Raw genomic sequence first — 15,131 nt, 5'->3', positions numbered from 1 at the left:
TATAGCGTGTCTGCGATACTGCTCACTCTCTTCATACCACTCTTCCTCGGTGTCCTCTCCTTCGGTCACCTCCTCTCTCTTTGTCCAGACAATTCAAGATGAAGTTCTCCCTCGCTGTCCTCCTTCCCGTTGCTGGTGTTCTGGCTGCGCCCACGCCTGTAGGTCATCTCCATCCTTGAACAGCAGTCAAGTTTATAACATATCCCAAGCCTGGAATTCCCAGCGACTCTACTGCCCGGTCGCTCTTGAGTGGTCTCACTGTCTCTGCTCCCACCAACACCGACACTTACAACAGAGATCTTTTCCCTCACTGGCAGACATATGAGGGCGCTTGCAACACTCGGTAACTACAGCCACGATGGCAAGATAAAGAAAAACACTGACTCTATTCACAGGGAATTCGTCTTGAAAAGAGACGGAACAAATGTCGTGACCAACTCTGCATGTGCCTCCACTTCTGGCACATGGAAGTCGCCGTACGACGGAGCTACCTGGACACAGGCCAGTGACATCGACATCGACCACATGGTTCCTCTGAAGAACGCCTGGATTGTAAGCCCCGATTACACTCTTGCAGCATTCGCCTTTCTAGAATATGGATACTAACACTTCTACAGTCTGGTGCTGCTTCTTGGACCACTGCCAAGCGAACTCAGTTCGCCAACGACGTGACAAGGCCTCAGTTGTGGGCAGGTAAGTCACCCGGGTCAACGATTCACACAACAATAGAGTCCGTCTAACAACTGTTCCAGTAACCGACAACGTCAACCAGTCAAAGAGCGACAAGTCCCCTGATTCATGGAAGCCTCCCCTGACCAGCTTCTACTGCACCTACGCCAAGAGTTGGGTCCAGGTCAAGAGCTACTGGCAGTTGACCATAACAACCGCTGAAAAGACTGCTCTCAGCTCTATGCTTGACTACTGCTAGGCTTTTCCATAGTAGAGATGATGGCCCGAAGGTTAGGGAGTTGGGCATGGGTGTAGTTTATATACTGATTAAGACACTCTACGATTATCTTACAAACATTGTACTGTCCACGTTGCTTAGGATAGATTCTGGTCTTGTTGTCTCAGTTCCCTCAGTTTTTCGGGGACGCATGGATAAGTAACTATATAGTGCATGTCTATTCCGGCTTGTCAAGCGCTCTGCCCAAGCCCAAGGGTACCAGAAAAATTGACCGCTGGAAGCATAAGAGACGAAATTAGCAGGTCACTCTATGCTCCTAGGTATGGTTCTTAGGCCACTTATTTTTTATACCCAAGACTTAAGAGCTGAACTATTCACAACCATTCATGGTCAAAGGTGAAAAGACACAGGAGGGTGTGCTCTAGAGCTTTTATTATCTGTCATTCTCATACACTTGTTACATGTCTCGTACATCATTAACCAGGGCGTATCTTCGTCTATGAGAGTATTCGCAACCTTGCCCTAATGTAGCCGGTCTTGTCGCGGCTTCCTGCTTGTTCTTGACTCCGTTCTTCACGCAAAAAGAAAACCAAAAAAGGACCCGGAGAATCGATAGGTCTTTACAGGTCTTTATGCCCTGCCTTGTGTTGCAGGGTTAGTTGATCTGACCTCGCTGGACCCGGGCTGCCGTGTGTACCGACGCAGTTGCCTCAGCCTCTTCTTGTGAGAGGCCGTCTTGGACCAAGGCTATCACAAATTCAACGTGGGAAAAGTTGACATCAGCTTGGAACCGAGCCTCCTCTGATGGGCTTCTCTGAATAAACGCCCTATTGAAGGGCGGTGCAAGGGCATACGGGTGGTCGTGGGGAAGGTAGGGTGCGTGTGGCTCATCATCAATAAAGCCGGCTGTTGCTACGGTTGGTGCATAGGTTCCAGCAACCTCCGCAGCATGGAAACGACCGCCGAGTTCGCTAACGAGGCTTTTAAAGCGCCTGCGGCTAGTTGAGTTGTCGGCCATCCACTTGATGGAGTGGATGTAGGGTCGGTTGTAAGGGGTTGGCAAGGTATTAACATCGAGGTTAATATCAGCGCCAAACTCGGTAATCATCCTGGAGAACAAGTTCTCCAGGGGCTTGCTACCACTAGCCACGTGGTAGTTAATGATAGCCTTGGCAATGTAACGGAGTACCGTGTTTCCGTTACAATCGGGATGGTTCATCGAGTAGACAACATGACCGAAGCCCCAGGCGTGAGTGAATCGTCTTTCGGCCGACGCAATGTCTTCGATGTTCTTTTTGATTATGCGGTTTTGTCCGTTCCAGTCAATGATTACGTTTCTTGCCACCATCAAGAGCGGAGTTTTGTAGGGGGCCTTCGTCTGTGGCATCATCGGGTTCAATCTCGCGCCAAGAAGGTACTGGAGGACTTGTGTAGTTCCAGCCTGACTTCGAGGGTTGCGGCCAGGGTTTCCTTTCAAGGATTCGATGAACGCTAGATGAAGTGGGTTGTAGCCCCTGTTGTCAACGAAATGGGGAATTCTGTCGTTCACTCCGGGCCAGGCGTCGAGAAGGAACGTCCTGTTTTGTACCTGGACGGCAAGGTGATAGATAGAGTACTGGTACTCTGTTGTGGGGAAGTACTTCAACTCAGGATACTTCTTGAGTGCCTGTTTTACCAGTCTCGACGTATCCTGGGAGGGGGCGCGAAGTAGGTAAAGGTGTATGAGTGTCATAGTGTACTCAACGACTCTGGATCCAGGAAGCGGGCCATTTGGGGAAATGAAATTCCCAACATACGGAAAAGATTCCGGCCAGTACTTAATCAGGAGCTTGCAGGTATTGGTCTGATCTCTCATCAGACACACAAGATTGGGTGCCCAGTTCATGTTGCCGAACATACTTCGAAAGGCCGGAAAGGAAGAAGCGAGGGTGTCTCGCTCTTCGATTGTCAAAAGGGCCCGGATGTTTTTGCAATAGCGCCACTGGGCACCAAGTTGGTGCAGTTTGATAATGGTTTTGTACATGTTGTTAAAAGCAGCAATGTGAAGCAAGGTATAAGTACCTGTTTCTCGCACCTGCACCTGCGCGCCATGAGGGTTCTGGGGGTTCTGGGGATGGTCCCGATCAACCTCCAAGTCAAGCACGGAATCGACGCACGACCTGAGAAGTTCTTCGGGGTACTTGTTCATGATACTGATGGCCATATGATCATCGAGAAAAATAGCATACTTGAGGCCTCTTAGCTGTTCATCCTCGACGTCCAGAGCATAGAGTAAGTTCTCGACGGTTGCCGCGAAATAGCGGCATGTGACAGCTAGACTGGCGAGGCTTCTCTTGTTGAGATATTTGGGGCTCTCTACAGTTCTCTCGCCAAGTGCCTCAATAATCATATTGACGAGCTCTGGAATGAATAGTGGGTTGGTTTGAGGGGCTGAATTCCCAAAGGTTTGTCTCAAAACCAGAGATGAGCTGTAGTAACCCTTGTCAGGGTCAGAGCCCGACATGACGTTGTCAGAGTCGGAGCTCGACATCCTGAACTCTTTCTGCGTGGGATTCAGGGACAGATCTTGGTAGAGGGGAGTGATGAAGGGGAATTGTGACAGGTATGGGTATGGGTAGGGTAGGTAGGGATGGATGAAGTTCTGTGATGGTGATAATCCACCCGCAAAAGGATGAAGAGATAGAAAGGATGAAATATGAGAAATCGAAGAAGGAGACGAAATCTATGTGAGAGGTTGTTTTTAAAGCACGTAGGACTAGGTGCCTCTAAGTCTTGTTGTTCTGTTGGTGAGGGAGAGAAGAAAAAGGAGTGGAAAAGGCCGAGCGGGAGATTTTTCTTCAGCACCACCAGTCGAAAATCAGGTTACCACGGCACCGCACAGAACCGCATCACCAAGTCTAGAAGATTCCTCGTGACCTCATAACACTAGCCCTAACCAGAATGACGAGTTCCGAGTGCCTACTGCCTGGCAGTCTTTACGCAGCCTGGTTCTGTTAGACACTGGCACCGGCACTGGCAAATATACTACCTCAAGGGCGAAAGACTGAGTAATATCGGCCCCTGATAGTGTAGTCGAAGTGTTAAATACGTATCGTGATTCAATCTGTATAACTGTAGTCCAGTTCCTAATTATGCAGCACAAGTGTATTTCATTCAGAGTATTTACCACATCAAAGTCGATCCCCTGATACAATACTGCAATATTTATTGATCAGAAGTATACTAAAGTTTATTTGTTCTTCATCCTTGTCGCAATATCTATGCCTCCATCATCTGTTGCAGTACATAGTGGCAGTGGCATGGCCCGCGTCCAGGCGTTTGATATCCCACCACTCGAGAGTGGGGAGCTCGACTGGCAAACATGACATAATAACGATATAGAGCCCCTCAGTCTAGAAGTATTTGATGATATTTAACAAAGACACAACACGTCTTTTGCTACAGAGTCATCGAAGTACGATTTCTAGCTCAGGGGCTCAAGGCCCTTTGACACTCAAGCAATAGTTCGTAACTGCACTCATTATGACACCTTTGGAAGTAAAATTATACTCTAGAGTGACTCGAGATGTTATTTTGAATTTTATTTTGTTTTCAAAAAACTCTAAATCGCTACGATCGATTGTATCGTAGGCTCAATGTGTTTCTACCAAAGGAAGCACGCACTCAAGTCCTAAAGACCATGACTACTGCCTGTATTTGACATGGTCATCAATAGAATCAGGCTAGTAAATGTTCCAAATGCGAAAGGCATCGGAATAGTTCATAAGGAATCGCTCGACTCTGTCGTTGACTTGATTCCGCACGCGACTTGATCTGCGATACCAAAAGAAGCCCCTGAATCGCCCCCAAGGCACTTGCACATCTACAGAAAGACTCGAATGGATGTAGGTATATAGTAGTACTAGAAGTCTCTTGAATGACTAGTCTGTGACGTAGAAAAATCGTAGGCAAGGTCCGGCCTTGTGCTTGCCAGAGGGATCAATGGTGTCGGGCAAGGCTTTACGGGCCGCTGAAGCAGACGCACCGTTTTAACGCGTATTTCCATGATATCCGAGTCATTATCGACTTTACTCGAAGTGTTGAGACCCCAGCATACGGGGGTTTTGTGATGAGCTGGGGAAAGGAGAAAAGGCTGCGGGCATCGCCAGTTAGTCGGCGACTGTAGGAAAGACCTCGCGGGGAGCAGGACCGCAGGGAAAGATATCGCATGATTTACATACTTCTTGGAACCCCAGGGCATTTCTTTTTCGTCGATTTCCTGTCTCATGAGACCTGTTTGTGTACCGCGGTACACACCTGTCGTGTCGGTAAGGAGGGCGTTTCCTGTAAAAGAAAACTGTAGAAGAGACCAAAATTATCAGCATACTACCGACTCAATATAATGAGATACAAAATGAATCAAATAGGTTGACGAGTATTGATGTTGAAAGAGATGGGAGTGCCCATTCCGCTTTCTACGAAACAAAGGGGAGTATTCCCGTTGATAAACACCTTGAACAAGCCCAGGATGTTCAATACCATAAATAGGTAGATCAGTAATATTTGAGGTTGTTCTGATATTGAACAAAGGGTCGCTCGGTTGGTTGTATGGTGGGTGAGAGAACAATCCAGTACCTGTAGTTTAGTATGTGTTCATGCAGGTGACAGTGGAAGCTACCTTAGTACCTACTAAGGTATGTTCCTACCGCACCACGCCAGCCAGTATAGCAAAGTACCTTGGGCCTACATCCTGGGCCCCAAAGTTCCAACCTCACTCTTTGCGTCCTCCAAGCCTCGCTGGAGCTCTTGTTCATCACAAGGTCGATAATACCTATTATCCTCTATCGAACTTATGACAAGATGTCGGTTGGCCGTGATCTCTCTACTACCGCCCTTGCCTGCCGCTCTCATAACCGCCCTTTCGACGTTTTGACCCGACCAGACTGTAGAGATAGTCGAGTGCATCCAAATACCTTGTTCTTGGTTTTGGGTACAGAAAAATCGAAAATCCCGGTGTTATATTTTTGGCGGCGAAGAAGCGCCTCCCTCTCGAAGAACGATACAATCGGCAGCTGACCATAGCAGTCCTTCTGGATGCCTACTCGCTCCTTTCTTTTCCAGATGCCTGGTCATGTACGTCTTGATCTGGCGTTAAGGTTGCTTTGAATCTATACTCTCCCACTCTTTCCGACACTCTGACTGAACACGTTCCTCAACCAGAAGATCGCCAGCGGGAGTTGAACCAGATCGGGCCAGGAACTCCTGTGTTGAGATGAATCCGTCTCTCCAGCAGACCAGGAGACCGGCGTTCCGCCTAGAAGAATACCAGAAATAATCACAAAAGAGTCTTCGTTAAACCTTGTTACTTTAGCCAACACGTCTGATCTGTAGCATGTCGCAGTAAAAAAAAAAAAAAGAGCCGAAGGCTATCAGGGTAAAGATCAGCTTGTCATCTCAGCAAAGAGTCATTCGCTAACAAAGGCCCCGATAATCGAACGGCCTTGGCGATCTATTCCTTGCGAGATTCCAAAAGACACATGATCTAGGTCGTCCTTTGCCAGCCTCGAAGACTGCCCTTGCGCTGCCCTTGGGTATTGGAAAAGTTAGCCGCCGGAAGTGTTAGACACGAAAGTGTCATGTCAGTTTATGTTACTTCGACCGGGCTTTTTCGCTGTTTTCTATTACTTGGAGGTTCTGTGCTAACCTTTCTGTTGCTTATTAGGTGCGAACAGTGCCAGGTTGTGATACATCGGGAGATGCAAAACCATAACTCGCAGTAAGGTCTTACCCCTATGTGGCATTTTTTTTCCTATATAAGACTAGGGATATGCAGTCGTGATGCTCTTGAGCCTTGAAAAGGAGATATGTGTTCACTAAGGGTACCAGACATCTCAAGGACGGTTGGCGGTTCCTCTGAGTGCTTTCTTTCGTTTGCTCGTGGTCTTAAAATGCTATCTCGACGACGCCGTTTTCAGGCAAGAGGGTCTGAACAAACTAACAACAATGTAGTTGATTCAAATTCCAAGCGAATCGGGGGAACGGCAACCATGGAATGATTTTGATACGAAAATCATCAAGGCCTCTTGATCGACCACGGAGTTTTATTAACTACATCTCAACACTACAGTCAGTAATGGTGTATTATCGTTTCGTACCTATTGTGCTGACTGTATCGTTCCTAGTAATACATTTCCCTGATCAGACTGGCCACTGACATTCGCTGCTATTCGTACTCTTGCCATTCAGTTGTCTCCAAGTCTCCTTAAGGCAACTCAATGTTTAACGACCATCCGTACTATACGGCCAGACGCAAGCTATATAATCGCCGCTGCAGATACAATCCGAGTCTTCGCGTCTCCTCATCTACATTTTTTGGGTCTCTCATCCCTCGCCGGGCGATGGGATTGGCTGTAAGTATGACAGAATCACATTGTCCATAGCGAGGCTAACAGTATTATATGTTCCCGAACCAAATAGGATGTCATGCTTTGAGCCTCTGATTGACCTTAGACGACGAGTACGAATCGACTTCGATGATCCAGGCACAGACAGCATGAAGTTAGCACGACAAGGAATCCTTCGCTTCTCCTATCCCTAGCCTGTGAACTGGCTATTCAAACTTGCTTCTTTTACATATCTTGAAACTTCGATAAAGGTTTTCAATGTCTACTCCTAGTTTGCTTCTCATATCGTCGAAGGTCATGTTCGCACTTTCCATCGCCTGCCCCCCCTGTCGGTTCTCGCTATCACTCTTGATACCGAGTATACGAATTGGATCTCATAATAGTATACACTAGTGATACTCTTCCGGTTCTGGTATAGTCATTGCTTCAAGAGATATCTTGCAATTTCAATGTCTTTTACTAGTAACTATCCCAGAAACATCATGGGGCTGCCACACTGGCCACGGCTCTTTTGCGGTAAAAGAGGACAGATAAATCCAGTTCTATTGTCTCCCTCGGCTATTTTTGTTTCTATGCCGCCAATGACAGAATTTCAAATCACTTGAAAACACTTTGTTTCACTGGGTTGTCAAATTGCACAGTTTTCGGGACTACCTAGTATAGCAGAACCACTCCCTCTTCTATTTGATCCACAACTCTTACTGAGTTGCGATTACACGACAAGGTGTCTTACGGGGTTCAGAAACTTAGCTTTGAAGCTTTGCAATTCCACAAAATGGTGCCTATGTCAATGCTTAGCTAACAGTTAATACCAGGGGTGTCTAATACCATTTATATAAACAACTTTCTTGCCTTCTAGAAGTGCCGGTCATGGTAAGTCGGGCCCAAGTCACGCAACTTGTCATTTATTTATACCACTCTGACTTAGTACTTGGTACAAGCAATCACTACCAAAGAGAATTCTCCATAGTCGAGCTTAACTGTCCGAAAACTATGTCGACTGATATGGTAAGTCCATATGAGCAGCAAAAACAGCTCCTATTGATTGACCAACAGAGGTTCTAACACTTGCGCTTACAGGCTCATAAGAAGATCGGCCGTCAATGAAGTTCTTGCAAACGAGCTGGATTTTGAGATTGGTTACACTGTCCTCGAATCCGAGCTAAGCCACTCAACATGGAACCATCGACAATAGAGCAACTCAGGACACACGTAACACCCTTCAAATCAATATCTCAAGATTCCGGTACAATCACGAAATACTTTGACGGTTTGGGCGACTGCAGAGTGTTACTCATAGGTGATGCTTCTCATGGCACATCTGAGTTTCACTCTGTTCGTGCCGAAATCACGAAGTACATGATCGAGAAACACGGCTTCAACATCGTTGCAGTTGAAGCAGATTGGCCTGATGCCGAGCATGTTGACAGATATGTCAAGCACCGACCGGGTCCAGGCCAAGGTGCAGTGGAAACAATACAAATGTCGGAGAAAGAGAAAAGAGAGCCGCCATTCTTACGTTTCCCAACGTGGATGTGGCGCAATGTGGAGGTTCACGATTTCGTCGAATGGATGCGGTCTTACAACTCTGGTCTCGAAGTCACAGAAGCCGTTGGGTTTTATGGGCTCGATCTCTACTCAATGGGGACGTCAATGAAAGCAGTCATCGAATACCTGGACACTGTTGATAAGGACATGGCAAAAGTTACGAGGGGGAGGTACGTCAACCTGATGGACTGGAAAGACGATCCCCATGAATATGGTTTAGAGTCGTTGGCGATGCCTTTCAAGGGATATGAGGACGATGTTGTTGCAATGCTCAGGGATCTCTTCAATAAACGGGTTGAATACTCTGCAGCACTTGACGGCGGTGTCGAGTTCCACAATGGAGAGCAGAATGCCAGAGTTGTGAAAGGTAAATTTAACCTCTGCCGTCTATTGTCTTCATGTCGAGCAAGAACTAACTTGTCCTCAGATGCCGAGCAGTACTACAAGGCCATGTACCGAGGACAAGACAAATCTTGGAATCTCAGAGATACACACATGTTTGAGACTCTCAAGAGAGTCCTTAAGCATCGTGGTGAAGGCTCAAAGGCCATCGTCTGGGCACACAACAGCCATATAGGCAATGCCCGCGCCACAAGTATGAGCTGGGCTAGTCACGAGCTCAATATTGGGGAGCTTTGCAAAAAGGAATTTGGAGACGACGCTCTTAGCATCGGTACAGGCACTAACACCGGTATTGTTGCTGCAGCTCAGAATTGGGAGAGCGACATGAACATCATGAAAGTCCAACCGGGGCTTCCAGGCAGCTGTCAAGAGCTCATGCATGCAACGGACATCAGTAACTTTGTCCTGGATCTGCGGAAAGAGAAATGTGATCAGAAACTACGGGAGGTGTTGTGTAAGGAACGACTGGAGAGATCTATTGGTGTGATATATAAGCCAGAGACGGAGAAGGCTTCACATTAATCATATGCCATTTTGCCGGACCAGTTTGATACATACATCTGGTTTGACGAGTCGAAGCATGTTGGAACATTTGAGGTTCATCAACCTCTATCACCACTTGAGTACCATGAAACCTGGCCATTTGGGTTATAGTTCTCTTGATAGAGTATTTGATGGGTTTTCACGATTTTACAAGTCCAACACTGACTTCTTCCCTCGCTCTGCAGCGAGTCATAGTGGGTAAAGTTCAAAGAAACGATTAATAGACAGTACCTATATAAAAGAATAGTCGGATATGTTACAATATCAAGTATCTCGCCTTACAGTGCAAATATACTCACGTCGTTCTCGCCTGGCCGATTGTACAAGAACTACTACGACAAGAACTTTCTACTGATGCATTTCACAAGAACGTTGCACGAACTCGTGAAGCTTCACTACAAACTCACGTCACGGAAAATCTTGCACTTTCATGGTTAATACCTTACCTTTTAGATTCGCCAATTTTTAGCACATTTTACCAAGCAAATGTAAAATGCCCATGGCAAACGTCGGGTGTCTTGTCAAGTCGTGTCAGAAATATTTCATGAAAGGCACCTTGGAGTCTCACCATTTGATCCATAGGATTGGCTGTCTTGACAGCAAGTGTAGTGTCGTAATCTCATTTCTCGCTTTGTTTTGGCTCAGGAACCCGATGTCCCTACTATCTTCCCAACGTTATTGTAAGAAAAGTCATGATTAGCAACCCTTCAGAAAGAACAAACAAATCCAACTCCGAATCCGCACCCAAAAGTCTAAGCACAGCTTCCCACCTCAGAACTAGTACCTGTGTCGGGTGGAGTAGTCCTTGGGACTGACGACCAGACCACGTCCCTTCTTGGCACCTCGGTACACTGTCTCGAAAATATCAATGAGCTCCTGCTTGTCCTCAAGAACCCATTTGATCTTGTTATTGTCACCGGTACCCAGATCGATCATCATGTGCTTGTTTCGGAAGAAGAACATGAGGGAGCACGGGTCGTAGAGTTCGTACATCTGGTTGAAGTCGGGGACCTGGTCGATGTCACAGAGGTAGATGACAGCGAAGTTGCGGACCTTGTCGGCGATCTTGTAGAGGACTTCGTCTTGGCGCATGCAGTCTGAATCCCAGTCGCGGCCGAAGCGAATGACAACGAGACGGTCTTCCTCTAGAGAAAAAGTTAGTAAGTGAAGTGTATGTTAAGAGATGCGACGGTGTTTACCTGAGAGGATGGCTTGGTCGACGTGCCAGCCGGTGTTGAGATGGGGGAGTACAACGGAACCCATTTTTTTGCTTTTCGAAGAACTTGGTGCAAAGAACCGTGTGTTGAGTTGTAGATTTGAAGAGAACTTGCGGTGGTTGTGTCTTGGAAGATGGAAAGAGAACCATGATGAAGGCGTCGGCATGTACCTAAGGTGGGTCACGGTCAGGATTTACGCTAGCTTGATTTGGCCTAAGGTGAACAAGCTTCACCTTGACTGAAAGTTAAGTTAAACTCACCCATACATCCCAACCATAGGCAGGTGGGTACGTGAAATAATAGTATTTCGAATACATTCACGGTTTGTAATTTCCATAAGTTTTCTCTACATAAAGATTGATTCCAGTTTCTACTATAATCTATTAAACATCATACTCATCAATAACACTTTTCGGCTTGAAATATTGACCCAAAGGCTCAAACTTCAAGTGCTCAAACCCAAATGCATCTGGTCCTCCAATCTTGATTCCTCGCTCTGATCCAGTCCATCTGTTACTCGCCGCTATTCCCAGTACTACAACAAGTAATCCATACCGGTACTCCGGTGTTCCAACAGCTTCTCCGTTCTGTGCATCGATGACACAGACAAGGTCAGGGACAATGGCCAAAACATCCTCCTGGAGCTCCTCCTTACGATCAGGGTGAACCTTGAGAGCAGCGATGTTCTCATTCTTGAACGGGATCTTGACGATGCCCTTGAACTGTTGCTCCGAGCCTTCACCAGAAGCTGCATTCGCTTCATCTCGAACATCAGCACCTTCGATGAGGCACTCGCCATAGACATGTCCATTTCTCAATGTCCTCTCCACGCCGATGATTTTACCCTTCCACAGCACTTTGCCCGCTCCAGAACCACCACACTCATCTATGATTGTCTCGGCAACATTGTCCACGCGGTTTTCCTGGCGTGCTCGAGCAACTGCCCGCCCAATCCTCCACGATTGAGAAAGCGTGTGCTCGATAGCCCAGCGCCTCGTCTCTGCTCCTGTGACTGGAGCGTCTGCAGCACCTACCTGGGAGCCCATCTCGCTCAGGGCAGAGCGTATGATGCGTTCGACGGCCTCGTCGGAGGATGCTTTTGGCATGACGAGAACATTGCCGTTTCCATCACTCACAGCAATGGGCGACCAGATGGTCTCCCTTTCTTTGAAAACCACAGGTGTCGTCTGCCATTTCGTGGGATACGCCCTGCCCATCCAATCTCCATCTACTGTAGGTATATCCATCTGATCACTCGAGCCAAGCAGCAATCCGCTTAGGCCATTAGCTCCTCCAACTTCGACGGAGATCATGTGAGTGGCTGATGTGTTGCACATCTTGTATAATTCCTGCTGTGCCTCAAGAAGTTCATCACCTGCAAGCTTTTCGATTGCGACGGTAGGACTTCCTGCTCCACCGCCACAGCCAACTCGTGCATCGTCGGGCAGGTCTTCAGGATTGACCACTCTGACTGTGGCTCCGTTGCGCAGCTGAGTTCGAAGTCGAATCATCAGTCCATAGGGACTACCGCCGCCTCCTGTGCCAAGAATATAACAGCCTATTGCGATCCACGAAACATCCCTCTCTGAGATATACCATGTCCGCTTTCTCACATCAGGGCGGTATGCCAGTATATCGAAGTCCTCTTCCTCTTTTGTATCACGCTTTGAGCTTTGGTCTTTGGCGCTCTTCTCGTAACTTTCCATCTCCTGGTGCTCCTCGGATTCTTCCTCTGTTTCAGGCACAACGCTTTCTTTCGAAAAGTCAAAGTCTCCTGTGGCTCGAACGACAAATCTAGTCTTGTTCGCAATGTACTGCGTGGTGGTCAGCAAAGTGTCAAGCAATTCTCCTGGTGAAACATACTTGGAGGGGCAAGACTTCCTTCTCGACAACAGTGACTGTTGATTGAAGAGCCCCTGCCTTTACGGTCTTCTCGATGGCTTCCTGGCACACTTCCTCTAAAAGGTCGTTCGCTGACTTCTCCGCTGTTGACTTGACTGTATCTACAACAGCGCTGACTCTCGCCATGGCAGCACCAATGGCATTAGCAACCTGTGACCACTTGGGTTTGAGCACCTTGCTCGCTCCTTTGAGCTCATCAGGAGCAATGACGGCTCCACCTCCCACAAGAATCACAGGTATATCCTGAGGCGACGTCTTCATTGTATCGATCACCTTCTCCAGCTTGTGCTTAATGGCCAATCTGACCCTTTCAAGCTCCTCCTCAGAAATGGCGTCTTTCAAAAGGGCTGCATCTCCAATTCCTAGACCTGGATTGGCAAGAACCGTACAATCCGTCGCTGTTAGAACTTTTCCACCAAAGATGACAGCCTCCTGTGTCAACTTATATCCAACGCTGTCTGGTCCTACCGAGATGACGTTATCTTTTCGTACAATAGAGCCTCCGCCAAGGCCGATGCTCTTGATATCAGGGCAAGAAAAGTTCATACGAACGCCTGACAAGTCGCTATAAGCTGCTTGTTGACGAGGAAACCCGTTCTCCAGAAGGATCCCAACATCGGACGTAGTTCCTCCAATGTCCACCACCATCATGGCTTCGTCAAGCTCGTTCTGCACTAGAAAGGCAGCTCCTCTCATGCTGTTGGTGGGACCGCTCGAGAATGTTCGGATAGGCAGACGGGCAGCTAGTTCGCCAGAAAGTACAGTGCCATCATTCTGAGTAATAAAGACGGGACAGTTTAAGCCTAACCTCTTGACAGGTTCGTGGAAAGATCGGATTGTCTTGCGGGCAAAAGGCAGAATGGAAGCGTTGAGTATAGCTGCGTTTTCTCTCTCAAGGAAGCCAAGATTGGCGACTTCTTTACTGCATACGACATCACAGCCGAGTATCTCACTCTTGATGATGTCTGCAGCTCTCTCTTCTTGTCTTTCGACTGTGTCGATGGGGCTGAAGACACCAATAACCACCACGCTCTTGATCCCCTTCTCTTTGATAATGGCGCATTGTGCCTTGATCTCGTTTTTGTCGATATCGGATATCAGCCGGCCATCAACTTCGAGCCCACCCTTTACCAGAGCATGATGCCCCAGAATGAGCTCCTTCATATCACCGGGCCAGTCGACACATGGCAGGATGTGCTTAGAGAAGGGTCCACAAAGACGAATAACAGCGATTCGAGACAGTCTCGTGGCGTCTCTTTCAACGACGGCGTTGACAAAATGTGTAGTTCCAATGGTCACGCTGGCGACTTCATCAGGGCTGATAGAAGCCGAGCTGAGCATTTTGGTGAGGGCATTGTTGATACCAACACTAGGGTTTGTGGTCGTTGGTTCTTTGTGCCATGCGATGATGCCGCGATCAGACCCTGAGGTTTGCAGAGGATCGATGAGGACGCCATCTGTGTTTGTTCCACCGACATCAATACCAACTCGAAGACGTCGTGCCGCCGTCGTTGCGCTCATGGTGGATACGTCACTGAGTTGAACTCGGCTTGCGGTGATGTTATCAAGATGAAGCGATATTCCAAGATAAAAGAATATCTTGACACCAGGTATTCCTTCGCAATACAACGTAGAAGCCAAGTCCTACAGTTACCTTAGGATCCTGATTATCCCGATGCCGGCGAATGAGCTCCGCACAAAAGAGCTCTAAAGGATTCAGCTGTGGGGTCTCAACTGAAGGATCAACGATTTGGTGTTGATCATGTCTGAGATAATTCTTATCAATCAGCTGCCTTTTTGTTACATGCTTCAACTGAAAACCTCAAGTCAGCTACGATTGTACTTTGAAGCAGTTGTGAAACCACAATTACATTCAGTCGGTTATAACCTGCATCATAATAAAGCCGCCATATCCATCGGCCATAATGGTCTTGGCGATTCGTCTGCACAACCATTGACGTATAGACAGCGATTCCACTGGCATCACAACTGTCCGAGTTTGATCAAAACGTGAATTTTTATTCATACAATGATTACCATCAATCCTATCTTCCATGAGAGTTTCCATCGAGCTGCTTAACAGATGCAACCCTAGCTATCCCCGACGACTACCTGTCCTTGCCGTCCCTTACTAATAAATAAAGCTACCATAATATACTAGAGCCTGTATGCCGTTCCCATTATCTCGCCCTTTGGGATGCTGCACCCCGTGGGAAGAAAGGGAAAAAA

At 47.5% G+C, this 15,131-nt stretch overlaps 5 protein-coding genes across 5 annotated transcripts; 2 read left to right on the top strand and 3 right to left on the bottom strand.

Annotated features, from left to right (window-relative positions):
* Positions 1-98: 98 nt before the first annotated feature.
* Positions 99-928, top strand: FSST1_002072 (HNH endonuclease family protein; the record flags this gene model as incomplete). Its single annotated transcript, XM_083228024.1, has 5 exons — positions 99-158; positions 210-343; positions 396-552; positions 618-693; positions 753-928. The coding sequence occupies 5 exons, from the start codon at positions 99-101 to the stop codon at positions 926-928; spliced, it is 603 nt and encodes a 200-aa protein (XP_083092254.1).
* Positions 929-1,562: 634 nt separating this feature from the next.
* On the bottom strand, positions 1,563-3,437 carry FSST1_002071 (uncharacterized protein; the record flags this gene model as incomplete). Its single annotated transcript, XM_083228023.1, has 1 exon — positions 1,563-3,437. One exon carries the CDS (start codon positions 3,435-3,437, stop codon positions 1,563-1,565), a length of 1,875 nt encoding a protein of 624 aa, XP_083092253.1.
* Positions 3,438-8,466: 5,029 nt separating this feature from the next.
* On the top strand, positions 8,467-9,894 carry FSST1_002070 (erythromycin esterase-domain-containing protein; the record flags this gene model as incomplete). The annotated part of the gene is made up of 3 exons (XM_083228022.1): positions 8,467-9,205; positions 9,266-9,687; positions 9,787-9,894. The coding sequence occupies 3 exons, from the start codon at positions 8,467-8,469 to the stop codon at positions 9,892-9,894; spliced, it is 1,269 nt and encodes a 422-aa protein (XP_083092252.1).
* A 666-nt stretch (positions 9,895-10,560) lies between these two features.
* On the bottom strand, positions 10,561-11,149 carry FSST1_002069 (U4/U6-U5 snRNP complex subunit DIB1; the record flags this gene model as incomplete). The annotated part of the gene is made up of 3 exons (XM_083228021.1): positions 10,561-10,928; positions 10,983-10,994; positions 11,038-11,149. 3 exons carry the CDS (start codon positions 11,147-11,149, stop codon positions 10,561-10,563), a joined length of 492 nt encoding a protein of 163 aa, XP_083092251.1.
* Positions 11,150-11,383: 234 nt separating this feature from the next.
* FSST1_002068 (hydantoinase/oxoprolinase family protein) lies at positions 11,384-14,423 on the bottom strand (the record flags this gene model as incomplete). Its single annotated transcript, XM_083228020.1, has 2 exons — positions 11,384-12,814; positions 12,864-14,423. The coding sequence occupies 2 exons, from the start codon at positions 14,421-14,423 to the stop codon at positions 11,384-11,386; spliced, it is 2,991 nt and encodes a 996-aa protein (XP_083092250.1).
* Positions 14,424-15,131: the final 708 nt, after the last annotated feature.

Source organism: Fusarium sambucinum, chromosome IV (genome assembly GCF_050947815.1).
Source record: "Fusarium sambucinum isolate potato_lamoka chromosome IV, whole genome shotgun sequence".
In the NCBI taxonomy this organism is placed as follows: Eukaryota; Fungi; Ascomycota; class Sordariomycetes; order Hypocreales; family Nectriaceae; genus Fusarium; species Fusarium sambucinum.
The sequence above is the reverse complement of the archived record's forward strand: the minus strand, read 5'-3'. Positions and strand labels throughout refer to the sequence as shown.